Consider the following 20,550-nt stretch of genomic DNA (forward strand, 5'->3'; position numbering starts at 1 on the left):
CCAACAAGATAAGTAATTAAAAGGCAGCCTTCTGTTTTATTATTTTTGTTACATGAAATAATGCATTTCTTTCTTGTTTAAGTCAAATAATACAGGATTTTCTATAAATTGCTATCTGGGTTTCCTGGCAGCTCAATGGTAAAGAACCCACCTGCCAGGGCAGGAAATGTGGGTTCAATCCCTGGGTTGGGAAGATCCCCTGGAGAAGGAAATGGCAACCCACTCCAGTATTCTTGCCTGGGAAATCCCATGGACAGAAGAGCTTGGTGGGGTACAGTCCATGGGAGTCACAAAAGAGTCAGACATGGCTTAGCAACTAAACAACCACAATAAAGTACTATAGAAATTGCTTGTTAGTATTGCTATTGTTATTTTTTTAAGGCCAGAACTGTTTGTATTAAAAGATTTTCCTGTGTTTGTATATGGCTGTCAAGATGATTTATAGCAGGATAAATGAGAAATTATCTTCTCTTGATTGTATACATATAAAATATACAACAAATATACTATAACATTTTAAACTTTATATTAATTTTTATAGTTTAAAACTCCAAGAAACAATGACATTAAATGAAAAGAGTTGATAAGACTTTCTATGTTGAAAACATGCTGGACTAGGAATCAGAGTGTTTATGACTTAGCATAGGCCTACCTGCTTGTCTGATAGGATTGTGACATAAATCAAGTGAAATAATTTATGCAAAGGATTTTAGAAATTCTACTGATGCACAAAAATTTGAAATTTTATTCAAATACAGAAGTGAGCTTTACAATATTTTGGTGAGCACTTTCTAGAACTTAATGTGTCAAACATTATTGATGTCTGTGAAATACACCTTTGTTGAATATAATATGCAGAATATTCATAGGTTTTGATTTTTTTGTTTTCTGTTATTCTATTTTGGCTTTTTGCTTTGTTTAAGAAATATCTGATTATGATTTTAATCTGTATATTTTTGTTTATCTGATCTTCTAGAAAATTCAATAACTAATGGATGAAGAATCTATAAAATTTTTAGAAATTTGGGTAGACATATATTCCCAGGACTGATATAGAGAGTCAAGTATGGGCAAAGATAAATCAATATTTTGAACATTTCAGCACAAAGTACTGAGGTACCACACTAAGTTTCTGCCTACTATTCAAGAGATAGAACATCCTTCTTGGTATTAGTCATCTATTGAGTGTTCTCTGGTTCTAGAGCTAGAAATTTTGGGTTAGATACATGTGTTATGTTGTGCTTAGTCACTCAGTCGTGTCTGACTCTTTGAGATCCCATGGACTGTAGCCCGCCAGGCTCCTCTGTCTGTGGGGATTCTCCAGGCAAGAATACTGAAGTGGATTGCCATGCTCTCCTCCAGGGGATCTTCCCAACCCAGGGATGGAGCCCTGGTCTCCCACATTGCATACATATGAAGATTGCCATTAATATGGGACCATTGGTGGAATGTTCAACCCTTCTGTGATAGCATTTTCCAGTAATTTGTCTGCCATGTTATCAGGGATTTTTTTGAAATCAGGTTGACTTCTAAAATTTTCCATCACTATCTAAGCTTGTTTTAGAGATATTTGATTATTTACTAAATCTCAGCTCTGAGGATTTAACATGTTAGCATCTAATGCATCCTTAATTTTTACCTTCTCCCTCCAGCCCCATCATATAATACAGGAACTTATTCTGCTTGCTTCTGAGATTTCTTGTCAGTGTTAAAGTCCTCAAAATATTTCATGCTCCACAAAAAGTCAATTGTAATTTCATCTTAACATAGATTTTTGAACTCTTCTTTGACTTCCGAACTCAGATATGTATAGTAGTTCATGTTTATAAAATTTCTCCTGCCATCAAATGGGTCTTGTGGAATCCTGTCCGTCTATGGGGTGTTGGAGATGGGCTTTTTGGAAGGCTTACAGCTCCAAGAGTGGGTTTCAGTTTAATCATTTGTTAGAACAAGATTAATACCCTGCCTTTTACCAAAGTATGTGGGAAGGTGTTTTCACTGACTTGCTCTCAAATGCCTCTGTGCATCTTGCTCCAGTAATTGAATATTAACTCCCTTATTTGTGCATATGAGCGTGGATTTTGAATATTTGAAGGTAGAGACCGGCTGCTAAAGTAACCCATTATGCTTCATTGGCTGGTCCCCAGGGAAAGCAGTACATTTGCTACAATATGTGAAAATGTGGGCTTCAGAGCAATGTCAATCCTCAGTAACCTCAGCTTGTCATTTTACTGTTAAGAGAACCTGTAGGCTTCCTTTTAAGTATCAATTTAAGTTTAAATCTGCATCCTTGACATTGGGAACTACTGTTCCCGAGAGGTGTACATAATTCCCTTCAACACTGATGGAAAGGAGAGCACAAAGTGGTGAAATATCCTTCCAGGGAGGACAACAATGTGAAGCCCATTTATTTCTCTGGATTGATCATGTGTGAACTGCTAGTTACAGCATTTGAGCTCTTAGAGCTCTGACACAAATGTGCGCTAAAGAACAGATCATCATGAATTACAATAAATCCTCAATCTCTAAAATTAGGAATAAATATAGATGATTATCTATGATTCTTGCAGTGACATTTCATCCTAAATGTGTAGTGCATATTTTCCCAAGCATCCCAGAGATAACAAAAAGCAAATAAAATCACCTTCATGTTTAAACAAATAATTAATCGCGTACTTTACATAATAGATTAGAGGAAAAACCTCAAACATGTGGCATCTATCATAATACATAGCTTCAAAAATTAGGTGTCATTTCTTCGAAGTATTTTGCTCTTTATCAGTGTTAGTAAAGGCTGAAGGATAAGATTAAAATCTTTATATCAGATAGAAGAAAATAATCAAATATTACTTTCTGTCTTAATTAGATCTGTTAACTATTTGCCAAATAGTCCTCTTTAGTTTTAGAGAAAAAAAGATTGCCTTATCATCTTGATATATCAGAATACTTATATACAATGTTTAATAATGAAATTTTATGCATTAGAAAATCTGAGTCATTTGAATAATAAATTGAATCTCAAATATTTTTCCCATTTTTTCTCTCAACTGTCATCTTTTATATCACTATTTGCTACTTGTTTTTACATTTTTCCAATTATTCCCTCTAGTGGTTTTTTTCTTCTTTTTCTTCTTTTATCTCAGATTTTTTCTTTATTTAATAAAATTCCATTTTCAGTTAAATTGAATGTATTTTGAATTTGGATGTCTTCCTTGTACTCATAATTGACCACAATATTGCCCTTGCAGGAAATAGTTGGGCTTGATTCACATTTAATAGGGTAATTTTGATTTCCAGAGGAAGCGATGCCTTTCTGTCCACCTGTGCATTTTACTATGCCCTCTCTCACATCATGGGATCTTGCCACCTTAATAGCTTTCCCACTTCCAAGACTTTTTTTTTAATTCATTTATTGGTTGCATCATGGCATATGATATCTTCGTTCCCTGACCAGGTATGGAACCTGTGCCTTCTGTAGTGGGAGTGTGGAGTCCTAACTGGACTGCCAGGAAATTCCCCCAGACTTTTTAATATTTTTACCTCCATCAAGTTTTTCTCTGCTCTCTTCAAATAAAATAGGAGTCCCTTATTTTGAAAACAGTGCTTGCTTGATTTTCCTGCTACCTTCAAGCCACTTTTTCCCCCCTGTGGTTTTTTGCCACATTTATCAAATAAATGACTTACACGCTTCACCTTGATTTGGTCACTGCCCACCTTAAGCCCTTAAAGACAGATATAGTATAAGCCCTGACAGTTGGCTTTCCCTTTTTTTAGCGTAAGTGCCTGACTTAAGTTTTGGTTTCTGAGCCATCCGCTTCAAATAAGCGAACACCTCCTAGATGGCTATCTCAGAGTGGTACCTTGCTCTGGGCTCACAGCCTACTTCCACACTCCAGGCTTCTTTCTTTCTTTCTTTTTAGAGATCTTGGTTTATTTCAATAACCAATCATTTGGGCCGCTTGTTTTTCCCTCTTCCCAAGACTTTTTTTCCCAGAAAAAAATTCCTGCTGTTACGTTTTATACTCATCAACAGTGAGCCCAGAAAAACCTTGACCCCAACAAAGGCAGAGCTCCAGGTTTGCTAACCCTCTCTCTCTCTCCTTCTCTTTCCCCTCAAGAACTTGTTTTGTGACCCCCAGATTGTGTCATGTAATTTCCAGGACTGATAAGTAGTTTCTGACCCTTCGGTGGTTTCCTGATGATTATTGCTGAAGGTGTCTTGCACTCATACTAAGAATATCAAGGCCTGTCCTGACACAGCAAAGGTTATCAATAGGCCATGACCAGCATAAAACAATAGTCCCCCCGCTATTTGCATCCCAATTCCAAAATCATGTTCTAGATATAAAAATGAACTCTTTTTATTTGATCCTGAGGTTTATTTACTTGTTTTAAATATCCTCTTTCATTGACCTTGTTGAAATTAACCTCTGATTTGTTCTTATACCTCATTAACCAGCATTTTTCTCAAGGTAACTGGAGGCCTTCTGTTTGTCCATTGAAGAAACTGTTCACTCTCACTCTCATAACGTTAATTTAACCTTTATGCAGATGATGTGAAAATCTCCATCTCTCTTCGAAGGCCATATATTTTCCCATTGTCTACTCAGTGTTTTCACTTGAAGTTACTCTATTATCTCAAACGCAATATCTATTTGTGTTATGAACTTCAATTAAATTATATTAAAACCAGTTCTGTTTATCAGGGCCCAAACCTGTCATATTTTAATAAACAGCCTTCTTTTTCCTCCTCAGTACATGTCAGGCACATCTAGAGAAAAAGAAAAAGAAGGCTGTTAAATGTCTGACTTCTTATTTTCTTTCATCTCCATGAACACTTGCTTAGTCTTAGACATTATCATCTTGCAACTAGAATACTTTGGTGACAATTTACCTGGCTCCTGTGCTTCCTTTCTCCTGACAATCACAGAAAGTCTTATCTCTTCAAAACATTGCTATAAAACTCCCTTGCCCAAAAATGTAATAGGTCTTAATGTTGTAAGAATAAAGTACACCTCATTTACTGAGATTTCAAGGTTATTATTTTGACCATAATTTACTTTTAGAGAATTGAAAACTTTTATTTTTACTTCTCATTAACACAAAGGAGACTCTTCTGCCCCAGACAGATTGATCCACAATCCACAGGAATACTGAATCAGTCACTCAATTTGTAACTTTTCTTTCCTTACCCCTGTGACTCTGTACTTTCCTTCAAGCCTTACCTATTTCCTGCCTCCTTAAAAATTACCCATATCCAGAACTCAGATTACTATATTTTTCATTTAGCGTTTTTTATACAGTATCCCTAACCAGACTAGGGGTGGAACTAGTCCTTACAGTGAGTATTATGGTCCCTGTCCCCAGTAAGCATGAGTGCAATAAATATGGAAGCAAGAATGAGTAATAGAACTCAGTAATTACTTGGAGAAAGGTTTTCTCATTTAATATCAAATTGGAAGTTGTTCAACCATAAACTGTCTGTTAAACATGAGGACAAAGTTCAGCTGAAAGTGTTTCTTTAAAAATATAACTTAATTCTTCTTTGGATTGCTTGATTTAGGACTCTCTATTAAGGATTCTTCTTTTTGGAAATCATGCTGATTTTCAGTGTAATAGATCTGCATTTTATAAACTTAGCCATTTTTACAAAAATGGATTCTCTTTGAAGCGGATTATAATATCTTCAGATTTTGACATCTGCAATATTGTAGAGGAAAGAAGACTCAGTGAGTCTGAGCAGTTTTATTAGGATATTTCTACCCATTTCGTTTAGAATTTCAGGCATATAACAATGCCTTTTTTAAACAGCTTGTCTCCTAATCATTATTCATGTATCCATATAAAATCATTGACTAGATGCCTTCTAGTGCCAAGAACTGTGTTAAAGACTTAAAAATAAATCAGTCTTTGCTCTCAGTTTTTGCTTCCACTATCCACATATATAGGAGAAGGCAATGGCACCCCACTCCAGTACTCTTGCCTGGAAAATCCCATGGACGGAGGAGCCTGGTGGGCTGCAGTCCATGGGGTCGCTACGAGTCGGACACGACTGAGCAACCTCACTTTCACTTTTCACTTTCATGCATTGGAGAAGGAAATGGCAACCCACTCCAGTGTTCTTGCCTGGAGAATCCCAGGGACGGGGGAGCCTGGTGGGCTGCCGTCTTTGGGGTCGCACAGAGTCTGAAACGACTGAAGCGACTTATATATATGTGTATATATATATATACATATATATATATTTTCATATGGATACATTTGCATTTAACAATTCTGTTTATTTATAGCATTCCCTGATTGGGTAATGAGATAAAAGAGATATGTGTGAATTTCTTATTTTCTAGAAAATGAAAAACAGAGTAGTAATATTCATGGACACTGTTTACTAATATTAGAACAATATGGGCTAGTGATTTTTTATTATTAAACATGTATTTATTTTTCTAACAAAAATGGTTTTGACAGGTTGAAACATGACATGTTGAACAATATTATCAATGAATGGATTTAATTTTTTATTTTTCATTGGTGGATAATTGGTATACAGTGTTGTGTTGGTTTCTGCACAACACAGCATGTGTGAATAAGTATACATGTGTCCCCTCCTTCTTGAACTTCTGTCCTGCCCTGGCACCCCAACCCACCCCTCTGAGTTGTCACAGAGCACTGGGTTTAGCTACCTGTGTTATAAGGGGCTGGTGGTTTTAAGGGCTGAATTTAGATCATGATGCTCCATGATATCACTTAGTGAGGAAATCACTCTCCATTCCATGTACAAGTTATGGGATGGAGAATCTACCAACACATATCTTAATTTTTAAGACAAACTTTACCTGAAAAATATGACTGAACAGTCACAAATTTTGTTTTCTTGATATGTTTATGTAATAATATATATAGAGAATAAAATAGTTTATTTGCTAGAATAAATTATTGACTCTTTAAAAATGTTGTTTTATTTTGCTTAAAGAGCCAAAATCAATTTTGGGTGGCTCACTCATATTGGGAATAGAATAATTTTTCCAAATCATAACATTTATTTCAATAAAAGAATCAAGTTTCTACTTGAGTCCTAATTGTTCTAAGAGAATTAGTCCAAAGTGCTTGGTCAAAATATTTGCTTTTATGATTTGATCAAAGAAAAGAGGATCATTATTTGATTGTAAAGGAAGACTACCAAGGTAAGCCTCAATAATAAAAGTAAGAGATTTGCCATCAAAACATAACATAGGTAATTTTTTCAAATACTCTTCACTTTGTTCATAGTCACTGATTTTAGAAAGGTGTTATAGAAGTAGAAAGGGACCTAGAGTGATCATCTGGGACTGCCTTTTTGCTTTAAGCAAATACATTGAGGACCTCTCTAAAATAGATATGTATCTGGCATCCCCAGGAATGGGACTCACATCTTCCCATGGTATCACATTCCACTGTTTTACTAGCTGTATGGCAGGAGGCATTATCTTGATCTAAATGGAATCAGCCAGCCAGCCTTGCCCCGACATGCCAAATATATTTTTCAGTGAAAGGCTAATTGATCTGTGTCTCATTCATATCTTCTCTTTCTATTAAAACAGGTTTCCTTCTTTTAATTGTTTAAATAAATTTATACCTTGATCTTCAACTCTAAATTGTTAAATGTTTAAGAAACCTACCATTCTTACACATTCAGAGAGCTACATGATGCCTTGAGAGGAAATGCCTGATTCTCTAATTGTAAATATTCTCTCTGATATTTTCCAGTTTCTTTTCTCCTTAAGCTTGCTTCTCTTCAAATAATAAGGAAAAATCTGACCCCATGTGTACGTAGAAAATGTAGGTAGATTTTCACTTAAATTTAATCAAACATCAAAATTATTTGTTTCAAATTAAGAAATACTTAATGTTTTTTATGGAAAACATAGTCTGTATTCTTAAAGATTAAAAAAAAATCAGGACTATATTTTAGCAAACCTTGAGGAATCTTTTTTTCCTCTGATTTAAACTCAGTAATGCTATGCTACTAAATGAAAGGCTATTTAGAGTCTAAGGCAAATACAACCTACAAAACACATTGCTTAATCAGGTAAGATTTTCTGGGAAAAAAATAGTCTAGCTAAATTATGCTACCTATTGTAGCGATGCTGCCAGTTTATTCAGATTTTTAACCTCTAGCAATAACAGATTATTTTGATAAATTATTCATGTTTCTGCATTGTGCACCTTTTGCAATTTGCATATCTGGCAGCAAATAGGCCCACCTTTCAGGCTTCAGTCCCCATGGTCAGACAGGATGGCCGAAGGCTGCTTCATGATTAATTTCATCTCAGTGGGGTTATTATCATACTGAAATGTGCAATACCCCTGAAGTATGCTTTCCTGGAGCTACAAGCACAAGAGGTTTAGTTAGCTTAAGAGTTCTTAAGTGTGTAGTAACTTTTAGCTTAATTGCCAACCTTTTTCTACTTGGGGAGTATCTACACCTAAAAATAATACTGGATCTTATAAGACTCAAAAATAAAAATTTAGAGATTCATTTAGCAGCTCCTTGAATTGCAAGATAATTTGTCATTAGTTTCTTGTATATTACTTGAAAAGGATGTTTATTTTTGAAGGATCAAGGGGGTTTTTATATTGTTTCGCTTCTGAACTAATAAATATTAATTTTTCTTCTGGTTTGTGGAAAAGTCATTTGACTTTTCTATATTTAGTTTTCTCACCTAACAGTCTAAATGCCTTGTACTATTGCATAATTAGTGACAGACAGGTTTTAAAAAATGTTTCTAGTCCTTTTTAGAAAATTAATAAAAGGTTGAGTCTTAATTTGAATCCTAGGGAAATTTTTTGTTCCTTAAATGTTTTTAGTTTATATCTTTAAAAAGAATTTCTATATTTCCTAATCTATGAAAATTAAAAAGAAATGTGTTTGAAATAGTGAATTCTGCAACTTCCCAAATGTAATCAGGGCCACAGTATGTGCTAGTGAAAATAAAATTCTGAAATTTAAAATTAAAACACTTTCTGAATAATACAGGATCATTGAAGAGAGAAAAAAGGAGTTCAGGTTAGTTTTGTGTTATCTTGAAAATGAAATGATTTATTAAATGTAATGTCTCATTTAAAATCAGTCAACTGGAATTTTGGTCACTTTCATAATTAGATTTTAAAAATACTGCATTTGAATCCTACAGTTTTCAACTAGAAACATTTTTAAAAAGGTGTCTGTCACTGAATTTACAAAACTACATTTACTGTTAAAGTTACATTTGAATCCTACATTTGTGAGCTCAATGGATTCACATGTCACATTGAAAGAAGTCAGAGTATAAACAGAGACCTGTAGATGAAAAGTTTGTGATAATAAACTAATATTTAGACTTATATGCAAAATTGATTTCTTAACAAAATGTTTGCAGACTCACAGTATTTTTTCAGTTTGTTAGATGATTGTTTCAAGCATAAGCAATCAGAAGACACTAAAATATTTGCCTAATCTGATTCATAACAATTTGTATAAACACAACATGTTTCAGGAAGCTAGGAATACTATCAAAGTACAATAAATATTTTGATAATTTCCTGTTAAAATATTCCCAGGAGACTTACACTTACACTTACATCTATGTCCATCCTGTCTTTGATTTTGAACTACAATATATTATTTGTGGATTTCAGAATTATTATAAACTTCAGTTGAATTTTCTCATTGTTCTGGGTTTTTGTTTAAATCACTATTTTATTTCCAAAGTATAACTATAAAAATTATCAAATAAAAACTTAAAAATGTAATAAAATTTTCATTTGGGATGTGTATAGTAGAGGTAGTGAGTAATACAGAGGAAATAAGACTGACTATCACTTAATTTTTGAATGAATGTTGAGAATACCAATGAGAATGGAGCTTACTATACCTTCTTTATTTTGTATATATCTGAAATTTTGACTAGTAAAAGGCTAGTGTCATTTGCAGTTGGCAGTAATCAAAAGGAGGCCAAAAAGTTATATGTAACAAAAACTTGTCTGTCAGGATTTAATTGTTTTTACTGTTACAGGGTTTTAAGAAGTCTGGTCTTCTTAATGTACTTTTATGGTCTCAGAGTTACCCTGTTCCTAAAGCCTTGGTTTTGAAAACTGAAATGCTGTACACAAGCAAATGTCAAATCTTAGCACCTCTGTATGTGTCCTCAACAGATCTGAGACTGAGAGATGAGTTGAATGATCAATGAGAAAAGTTATTAATAAGGCCCTGAGAAAAGCTATCTATAATTCACAACTGGGTATACTAGGTGGTCTAACAGAATCTTAGACATGGAGAAATCCTTTAGGATCTGTGATCTAAGAATACAGTTAAAAAATAAAGAAAAGATAGGTGGAAATTTGACTATAAAATGCTAAGGTACTTTGACGGTGGTTTTTAAATAGTTTGTTTTTTAATTAAGAGCTACTCCACAATTCTGATATGTTGAGATCTTTAAGTAGTAAAACACCTAGGCAGTCTAGATGCTGATCATTTCTTTTTAACGCTCTTTCTTATGTATTATTTTATCCTTTTATCTACCTTTTCATTCACCAATTATTTATTAAGTCACCACTAAATGCTACTTATAAGGTTGAGGAATTCAGTTCAGTTCAGTTCAGTTGCTCAGTCGTATCCGACTCTTTGCGACCACATGGACTGTAGCCCATCAGGTTCCTCTGTCCATGGAATTCTCCAGGCAAGAATACTGGAGTGGGTTGCCATTTCCTTTTCCAGGGGATCTTGCCAACCCAGGGATTGAACCCTGGTCTCCTGATTTGCAGACAGACTCTTTACCATCTGAGCCACTAAGGAATCTGCACTATCTAAATATAAATCTTAATTCTGATTTGAGATCATCTAATCTAGATGTGATAAAGATAGCACTAACATGATAGCTGCATGGAGTTTTCTTCCAGGTAAAAACAAATTAATAATAAAGAGATCATAGGTAGAATGGACTAGGAATTTAATTTTGGCAAAATATATTTTGTCTAAAGAAGTAAATTTAGTTATAATGTAAACCATATATGTGGATCAAAAATATTTATTTTATATAAAAACAGAATGAAAATTTACCATTTTCATAACTATGATTACAATACAGATAAATAATTATCTTGAGGTAAAGCATAAATTAAAATTAAACCTCTTCAATTTTGGCCAAAGAAACATGGATTCTTTGCTTGATTCTTGGCCAAGTTATTCAAATGCAGTCTTGTTATTTTCTAACTCTAAATAGAATTGTAATATTAAACAATCTGTAATCAACATTTGATGACAATTAAATGAAAGGCTGAATATGTGTGTATATCAATTACTGCATTTACACCTAGCTTAGTACATAAAAATAATGGATCCTAAATAAATATGTGGTAAATGAACATATAAAGATTAATATCTGAAACAAATGACTAAATCTTCCTTCCCATGTTGTTCAATGAGAATTCAAGTATTGAAAATGCAGTAAAGACAATCATGAACAATTAGTGAAGTGTGCAATGATCCATTCCTTTTTAAAATCTTTATTTCTCCTTTATTTTTATGCTAATTACTCAAATAATATATTCAATTATTTACAAGTGGAGGGGTTTTTTGATACTCTTGTTTCTTTCAAGAGAACATTCTGAACAAATAGAAAAAACAAACAAACAAAAACAACCAAATCCCCTAAGACAAGAAGGAGGAAAAATTCAAAATGAAACTTGCTGATTCTCTCACAACACATATTGTTGCCCAGGGCCATGGTTATGTTTATGGGCACCACAGTTGTACAGGGAATGAAATATTCAGTCAAAGGCTGGTGCTGGAATTTGATTTTCCTGGGCTTTAGTCAGTCACACAGTGACCTTCAATGAGCCACTTTATTTATGTCTAAATGCTCCATGCATTTCAAAGGGCTAATAATACAGAAACAATATGGAAAGAATTCTGAGAGTTTCAAAATCAGGTGCTAAAGCAAGTGCAAAGTATCCTATGGTCAGTTAACAGTGAAGCAAAACAGTTTTGGGGAACTTTATTTTATTCTTTTATTTGGTATATTTATTTTTGTCTTAGTAAGCCTAACTCTGAGCACTTCTCCTAATAATTGTGTTCATTTCTTAACAAAAATTTTGAATGCCAAGGACACTGTTTTGTGGGGTTTTTTTGTATTTATGCTTTTAGTTTTATTTCCTTTATGTAATGAAAAAGAAATGAAAAAAAAAAAAAACAGTAGCAAAGATTAGTAAAACTAAAAGCTTGTCTTTTTTTTTTTTTTTTGAGGTATGCCTGTGTTTTTATTTTTATTTATTTTTTTAAATTTTATTTTATTTTTAAACTTTACACTATTGTATTGGTTTTGCCAAATATTGAAATGAATCCGCCACAAGTATACATGTGTTCCCCATCCTGAACCTGCCTCCCTCCTCCCTCCTCAGTGTTTTTATGTTTGTTTTTATAATTTTCCTTTTTTTGTTGTTACATATCTTTCTCAAATAGTATCTCATGGTAATTTATTTCTCTTTTTATTCATAAGAGCCTAGCAAAGCCCCAGAAACCAAACAAGGGACAATAAAAGTTGCAGCACAAGGTAAGCAGTAAAACACTTTTAAAATTGTTTAAAAAAAAAAAAAAAAAAAAAGGTCTTAGCACTTTATTGACAAAATCCAAGCTGTTTATTGCAGAATAGCACCATCTGCTGGGTCATTATAGAAAAAAATTTTTTGTTGCATGAAGATACACATTTCAAGTACATATTTAGTAAATGGAAAAAGTGTAACTGAGAGTAGTGCCGTATTTGCAGAGGAGACAATTAACAACCCAAGAATTCATATCCTGACTCCAAATATGTTGCTGAGCTTTTCCTTTTACTACCAAAAATAAACCATAGATTAATTGATAGTTGGATAATGATGATGATAATGCAGACAGACACAAATATATACATTTTCCAGTGTTTTCAGGTACATATTGTAATTACTGTCATCCTAGAAAACTCAGTCAGAATATTATTAAATTAGTATTACTTTATCTGTATACTAAGACTGTAAAAATCAGGTATGACTACAAAGGAATCATCCTATATTTTATGAGTCATTTGTGAAAACTTGCCCTAACATCGTTAGGGCATCAAAAGTGGTTTTCTTCAAGAGATCTTTAGAAAATATAATGATTTTTAATTCATCAATTTGGGAAAATTACTTTAATTTTTCTATAATGTTGTTTTTTAACTATCACCTGAAATCGCATCCTTTGAGAAAGCTATTCTAACTCCAGTGTCTGCTTTATAGAACACTCTTAAAAAAGGAAAAGTAAAATATTTGCTGGAGAAAATCTTTCTCTCCTATACCACATTATGGGGCTTTCCAGGTGGCTCAGTGTAAAGAATCCTTCTGCCAAGCAGAAAACCCGGGTTTGATCCCTGGGTCAGGAAGATCCCCTGGAGGAAGAAATGACAACCCACTCCAGTGTTGTTGCCTGAGAAATCCCAGGGACAGAGGAACCTGGCAGGCTATAGTCCATAGGGTTGCAAAGAGTAGGACACGACTTAGTGATTAAACCACCACCATGCCACATTATACAGTATTGACCGGTAAAGGAGATGTATTTAGGTGGTGGGACATTTGTTTCTGGGCAGAAGGCCCTTGTAGCAGACTTCTCGGCACATGACATGATTACATTTGATCCAAAATTTTCTGTTACGTTTAATCCTGAACCCAACTGTATGTTGAATCAATCTAGTGAACATTTGATAAAATGGGTTGACTAGCCATCAGACCAATGAGGCTGTATATAATATATATATGCTAGAATGGTTAAGAATTATGATTTGATCATTATTCTTCTTTAGAAGAGTTCTGATAAGGAATGTAATAAATAGTATGGGAAAAGCAGGGCAAACATCATCATCTCTTTTGTGTTTTCTATTCATGAATAAATTCCGTAAGCAAATGTCTACTGGTTCAAGAATTACTGCAGTTAAAACACATAGGTTCTTATGAAAGAAAGCACAATCACCCAGCACAGTCTATCTTTTTTTTTTTTTTTAGTTTAATTTTATTTTATTTTTAAACTTTACAATATTGTATTAGTTTTGCTAAACATTGAAATGAATCCGCCACAGGTATACATGTGCTCCCCATCCTGAACCCTCCTCCATCCTCCCTCCCCATACCATCCCTCTGGGTCATCCCAGTGCACCAGCCCAGAGGTTTCTGAAGGCCATGGTGGATGTGGAACTATGATCTGAGGCTGGGATTTAGTGTTAGTTTAGCCTCATTTTAGAGGGTACAGGGGAAAGAAGTGAAGAGCTATCTGGAAATCTACTTCAAACTTGAGCTTGGGGCCATGGACTCTTTACTTTTACATTCTAAGTACATTGGATAAGGCAGCCTCAGAACTTATTCTTTAAGAATAAAGGATTTATTGTCGAGTGAATAATAATGTAGAGTTTTGAAGGCTTGTTAGAACTATCCTTTTAGGGAGATTGGATGAAAGTGTTGATTGAACACCGTGTACAAGGCAAAAGTTAGGAGATGGATATACGTGTTCACTGAATTGTAATGACACCTCAAAGCAGGGACACACCAAATAGGGATGAATGTCACTTGTGCTGTGCACAGACTCAGTAGACCCTTTGTAGACAGGTTTTATAACACCACAGCTGCCCAATTAAATTATTCATAGTACTAATTAATATTTGCAAGTTCTCCGTGTGAAGGCAGCTTAAAAACAATGGCAATATTGCTATAGCAAAGACTGATATCTTTGTTGGATAAAGTGGTAAAATTAACAGTGATGTTTATAGTGGGTTAAAAGTAGAGTTTATTGTTTATTTCTTTAATTTTTATAACTAAATATTTTAAACCTAGTTTTAGATAAATTCTGTATGTGTATGTACATATTTAATTATAATTAAGATTTAGCATGCTTTTTTTTTTTTTTTTTTGGAAGTACATTTAGCATTTAGTGTTTTGAGGCACTGAGAAGTCTATGAAATGAAGGTCTCTATGCTATAAGAGATTGCAATTTGGAGACTGGGAAACTTTAAGTAATAACACAAATTGGCTACCTAGTAGTGCTAAGTTGAATTGTAAAGATAATAAATGCCAAAGTATTTTAAGACAAAGTGATTTTCAGGAAGTGGGATTTCTCATGAGGGAGAGGTGATGACTTGGATTTGTAGCATGACTGAAAAATAAACTGGAGGAAAAAATGCATTGTTGGTAAGTGGATGACTTAAGTAAATATAGAGTTAGTGGTAGTTATAAAAGGTTGTTGTCATTATAAAGACATGAGACATATGTTGTTTTAAGTTATTTATTTTTTTAAAGAACCCTCTACCTTCACTCTTTGATCCTTCTTGAGAGAGGTTATAACTTAAATTTGGGAGATATTGTGGAGATAATTGTAAGAGAAAAACTAAGCAAAATCCTCTTTGCAGTATCTAAAAGGATAACACCATTCAATTCTTGTCCTTGTTGTACAAGCTCCAGGTAAAATGTGGACATTTAAGCAAATTAGAGAATCAAATGTATACATGGTGGGTGATTTTTGAAAATTATGCAGTTTCTTGAAGTAAATTCTTATTTGTTAAGTAAAGAACTAACTACAAATAAGTCTATTGAGTCAATTCCAAAGAATTTGCTGAAATAATGGCTGATGGCTTTGAAACCTATTGGCCAGTGTTGATATCCTACAGTGCATCTTAGTATCTTCATTACTCTCCTTATCATATCATTGGAACAGGTGAATGTCTTAACTTAAAAACAATATAGGTATAGATCCTCTCTATATTTTGTGTGTTATTAATTAAAACTCCTTTAAAAGAAACAAATGTGAACCAAATAGAATTAATTTACTTGTGAATTTACTTTTTTACTACAAAAATAATGCCGTGTTAATAACATTTAGAAGATAGATAAAAATGACCTGTTATACATTAATAAATTTAAGTATATTCCTTTTGAGTCTCTTGTTCCTGATTTTTATTCCCAGTTCTGCTACTTGCTCACAGTCTGCTACACAGTGTGAACATGTGTAAATCATCCGATGTCTCTAAGGCTTAGTTCCTTACTCTGGCCTGCCTTTCTCATAAGATTGTTATGACGGCCAAAGAGAGAATGTACACGAAAGTGTTTTGGCAATTGTAGCACAAAGTATAGATCCAGTGTAGTCCTGGATATTGGTTGAAAGTGGTCCCCCAAATTCTAATCCACTCAAAAGGAATTGCTTTAAGGGATGCACACAATCTCTGATTCAATTAATGTGGCTTAAGGCATCATAGATTTGGCCCCAGAACGAACGTTACACAGAACCTAGGGTCACCTCGCTTGGAACAACTCCCAGACGACTGAATGCCTCCCTCAAATGCTTCCAGTAACATTTATAAACTATAACTTGGATCCTGTTTAGACTTGTGATCTAGGGTTAGGTGAATTCCACCACAGAGGAAGTCAAGATTCAAAGGTAATTAAAGTGTGCTATGCCTTTTCTGTTTGTAAATGATGGTATACATTTGCTAAAAGGAGGGTGGAATTTTTAGTAACTCTTTCAGAAATGATACATTTTATACAGGTATTATAACTATGTATAATAAACTGGTATGTAATTCTTCAGTAACTAGGCACAAATAATTTATATATTCCATTATTTTTGCATAGATTTAGTTCATAGATCAGTTGGTAAAGAATCTGCCTGCTGTGCAGGAGACCCCGGTTTGATTCCTGGGTCGGGAATATCCGTTGGAGAAGGGATAGGCTACCCACTCCAGTATTCTCAGGCTTCCCTTGTGGCTCAGCTGGTAAAGAATCCACCCGCAATGCGGGAGACCTGGGTTTGATCCCTGGGTTGGGCAGATCCCCTGGAGAAGGGAAAGGCTATCCACTCCAGTATTCTGGCCCAGAGAATTCTGGGAACTACACAGTCAGTGGGGTCTCAAAGAGTCAGACATGACTGAGCGACTTTCAGTCCTTTTATTTTAGAAGTGATTGTGATTTGCTCAGATATAACAGTTTCAAACCTAAAATGGAATTATGCTAAACACATTATTTTAACTACTTGTCTGTGTAACAGCATATTTTTATTCTTTTTGTTCTGTGTTTATATCTGAATTAAAAAAAAACTTCATATGAATATTATTTTCAACTTACTTTCTTATTTTCAAATTTGGATGAGTTAGTTTGTTCACTGATAACCACTAAATTTATGAATACATGCACTACATTCGCATGTTCCCAGTTTTCTGAAGAATAGTTATTTAATATGTTTTAATGCTATTTTCTTTCCCTTATTTCAGCACCTACTAAAAAAGAGGAAAAGAAGGAAGGTATGTTTTATACAGAGTTCCTTTATGCTTTTTATGTGAACGAGTTACCAAAAGTCAGAGTGGAAGTTTGACTGCCAGCTTGTCTATGTTTACTTTGGATCTATTATGTGCATATATTTTGTGTGATTGTGTTTTTTTCTACATCTCCTCCCACTAAAGGGTGAACCACTTTTTTAAACAGTAATTTTAATCTAATATTTCTCAATATGTAGGGGGTGAAACACCATCTCTCAAAATCTTGGGCCTTCTATTTCATTAGAAATTTTATTAAACGTCAAAAATATGTAAAATATAGACCAATTTTCTCATAGCAACTACTTATATCTGTGACACTGACAAGCGATTGATGTTACTTTGTTCTATTAAGTTGCAAATAAGTCATAATCCATCCCTTGCATTCCACCTCCCTTTGTCAGGGTGTCCTGATATGGAGTCATTTATTCTCTGTTGCCAAAGAGAGACTGCACCTGATGGACTTAAATGGGCAAGGAAGACTTTATTCAAGACTGCTGCAAAGGGGTCAAGTGTGTTTACAGTAGGAGAAATTGAACTCTCAACTTTAACTCTCAACTCCTACTTGGGGTAGGAGCTGGTCAATGTGATGAGGCCCTTTAGATTTCCTAATTGTTCCCTGGGAAATTAGGCTCCTACCCTTCCTCATTGACTGGCATATAGGACTATGCATCCCCTTAGATGATTATATTCCAAAGTGATATCTTACAGATCTTGAAAAAGGTATTTCTGGTTGTAAAAGATTTATGTTTCAAAGGGACAGAGAAAGAATTTACAATTTTCTAAAGTAAATGCTCTGATAAAAGGGAGGTCAGGGGCCTGTAGTCAAGAAGGACACTGTCTAAACTTTATTCAAGCTGAGAAGACTGTTAAGGCCCTCTAAATCTCTGTGATTCTATTTAGAGATGTTTCTAATGCACATCCTGACTAGTAGACAGGATTTCTAGATATCACCCCTGTTCATCTAGGCTTATTTTCTCAGTGAAAAGTCACATGTAAAGATAAGCAATCACTTCTGACTTTGAAAATGACAGTTATTTTCTAATTAGTGTTCATCTGATCTGAGAAAAATAAGATAAGTGTTATATTTTAAATTTAGTTGTATCAGAATTTTACATATAAGAGCTTGGGGAGGGGGGTCACATTCTACTTCTGTTAAACCAGAATCTAAGAGTCAATAGATCTGAGGAGAAACTGTTTTAGTTGGTTATTACTATTACATAGTATCATAATAAAGTCAACTAATACATATTAATGTACTTATTATCAAGGCATAGAAGTCAGTATACATATACATGGGAAATATTTCAGCGCATTTTAGAAATTATATGATTTATATGATGAATGTTGTGGTGTGTATAAAGAGATCTTACAAGAAAAAAGAGATAGTAGGTCCTGACACAGCTTTGACAGGCAGTAGAACAGAGAGGCACAAGGAAAATGGTCTCATAGCAAGTCCTCAGAGGCTCATCCCCTTACGTTCTAGAAGGACACAAGGCATCCTGCCAGACTCAGGATTAGCTGTGGTTCAGACTTTTGCCTGAATGGCATGCATACCTAGAACAAAAGTTGCCAGGGCACCGTGGTGGAGCCTATGTCCTGCACTCTCACCACGTTCTTCCTTTAAGTATTATGCATTTTATGTATAGCAAACCACTTTCAAAAACAGATACAATGTGCTGCTATTGTTCTTGCTATTATCGTAATAGATCTTGCCCTCGCCTTTTCCTTCTATGAATACTCAGTGTTTTTAGGGCTCAAGATAAATTCTCTTTGCTCTGGAATGTTTGATCCTCCCAATGAAATATTTTTTCTCTTTCACTTATAGTCCTCCTTCAGAGTTAAATTCTCTTTGCTCTGGAATGTTTGATCCTCCCAATGAAATATTTTTTCTCTTTCATTTATAGTCCTCCTTCAGAGTTTATGTGTACCTCCTTAATATTATTTACCTTATGCTCATTGTACTTCTTATTCTTTGCATCATTTTCATTCTATTCTAATTGACTTTAAGACTTTGATTAAAGGGACCATCTCTTATTCACTTTTATCCCCTACAGGGACTAACACATTTCCTTAGTTTGTACATTGCTCAACAGATATTTATTATGAATCATTAATATCTAGGAATCTTAAGATAAATATAGCCACAAGAAATATGAGCAGGCACTCAAATTTTCACAATGCAGACAAGGAAGGACTTTTTTTTTCAATTGGGAGTTATATTTAGTTCAGTCACTCAGTCCTGTCCAACTCTTTGAAACCCCATGGACTGCAGCATGCCAGGCTTCCCTGTTCATCACCAACTCTTGGAGCTTGCTCAAACTCATGTCCATCAAGTCAGTGATGCCATCCAACCATCTTATCCTGTGTCGTCCCCTTCTCCTCCCACCTTCAGTCTTTCCCAGCGTCAGAGTCTTTTCCAATGAATCCATTCTTTGCATCAGGTGGCCAAAGTATTGGAATTTCAGCTTTAGCATCAGTCCTTCCAATGAATATTCAGGACTGAGTTCCTTTAGGATGGACTGGTTGGATCTCCTTGCAGTCCAAGGGACTCTCAAGAGTCTTCTCCAACACCACAGTTCAAAAGCATCAATTCTTCGGCACTCAGCTTTCCTTATTGTCCAACTCTCACATCCATACATGACTACTGGAAAAACCACAGCTTTGACTATATGGACCTTTGTTGGCAAAGTAATACCTCTTCTTTTTAATATGTTTGTCATAGCTTTTCTTCCAAAGAGCAAGCATCTTTTAATTTCATGGCTGTAGTCACCATCTGCAGTGATTTTGGAGCCCCCCAAAATAAAGTCTGTCACTGTTTCCATTGGTTCCCCGTCTATTTGCCATGAAGTGATGGGACCAGATGCCATGATCTTAGCTTTTTGAATGTAGGAGTTATATTACACTGAGCTTTTTAGGTCTAGGAATTTGCTAGTCAATTATTAACAATATGGGGCTTCCCAAATGGCACAGGGGTAAAGAATCCACCTGCCAATGCAGGAGATACAAGAGATGTGAGTCTGATCCCCAGGTCAGAAAGATCTCCTGGAGTAGGAAATGGCAACCTGCTCCAGTATTCTTGCCAGGAAAATTCCTTGGACAGAGGAGCCTGATGGACTACAGTCCATACGATCACAGATTTGGACATGACTGATCACACACACATTAACAATTTTGTCTTAAGCGTATATTGTCTCTAGCTGCTACTTGAGATGTACTAGCAGATCTAGAT

The 20,550-nt window shown here is 34.7% G+C and overlaps 1 protein-coding gene across 1 annotated transcript in view; it reads left to right on the forward strand.

The window, feature by feature from the left end:
- Positions 1 to 18,346, forward strand: part of LOC113898890 (triadin-like) — a 159,542-nt gene extending 141,196 nt beyond the window's left edge. Inside the window, exons 9-11 of the mRNA XM_027552193.1 lie at positions 12,516 to 12,569; positions 17,277 to 17,306; positions 17,723 to 18,346. Of these exons, the coding sequence (XP_027407994.1) occupies positions 12,516 to 12,569; positions 17,277 to 17,306; positions 17,723 to 17,892 (254 nt within the window). The 3' untranslated portion in view covers positions 17,893 to 18,346. The remainder of the gene's footprint in view (positions 1 to 12,515; positions 12,570 to 17,276; positions 17,307 to 17,722) is intronic.
- Positions 18,347 to 20,550: the final 2,204 nt, after the last annotated feature.

Source organism: Bos indicus x Bos taurus, chromosome 9 (genome assembly GCF_003369695.1).
Source record: "Bos indicus x Bos taurus breed Angus x Brahman F1 hybrid chromosome 9, Bos_hybrid_MaternalHap_v2.0, whole genome shotgun sequence".
NCBI classification, from domain to species: domain Eukaryota; kingdom Metazoa; phylum Chordata; class Mammalia; order Artiodactyla; family Bovidae; genus Bos; species Bos indicus x Bos taurus.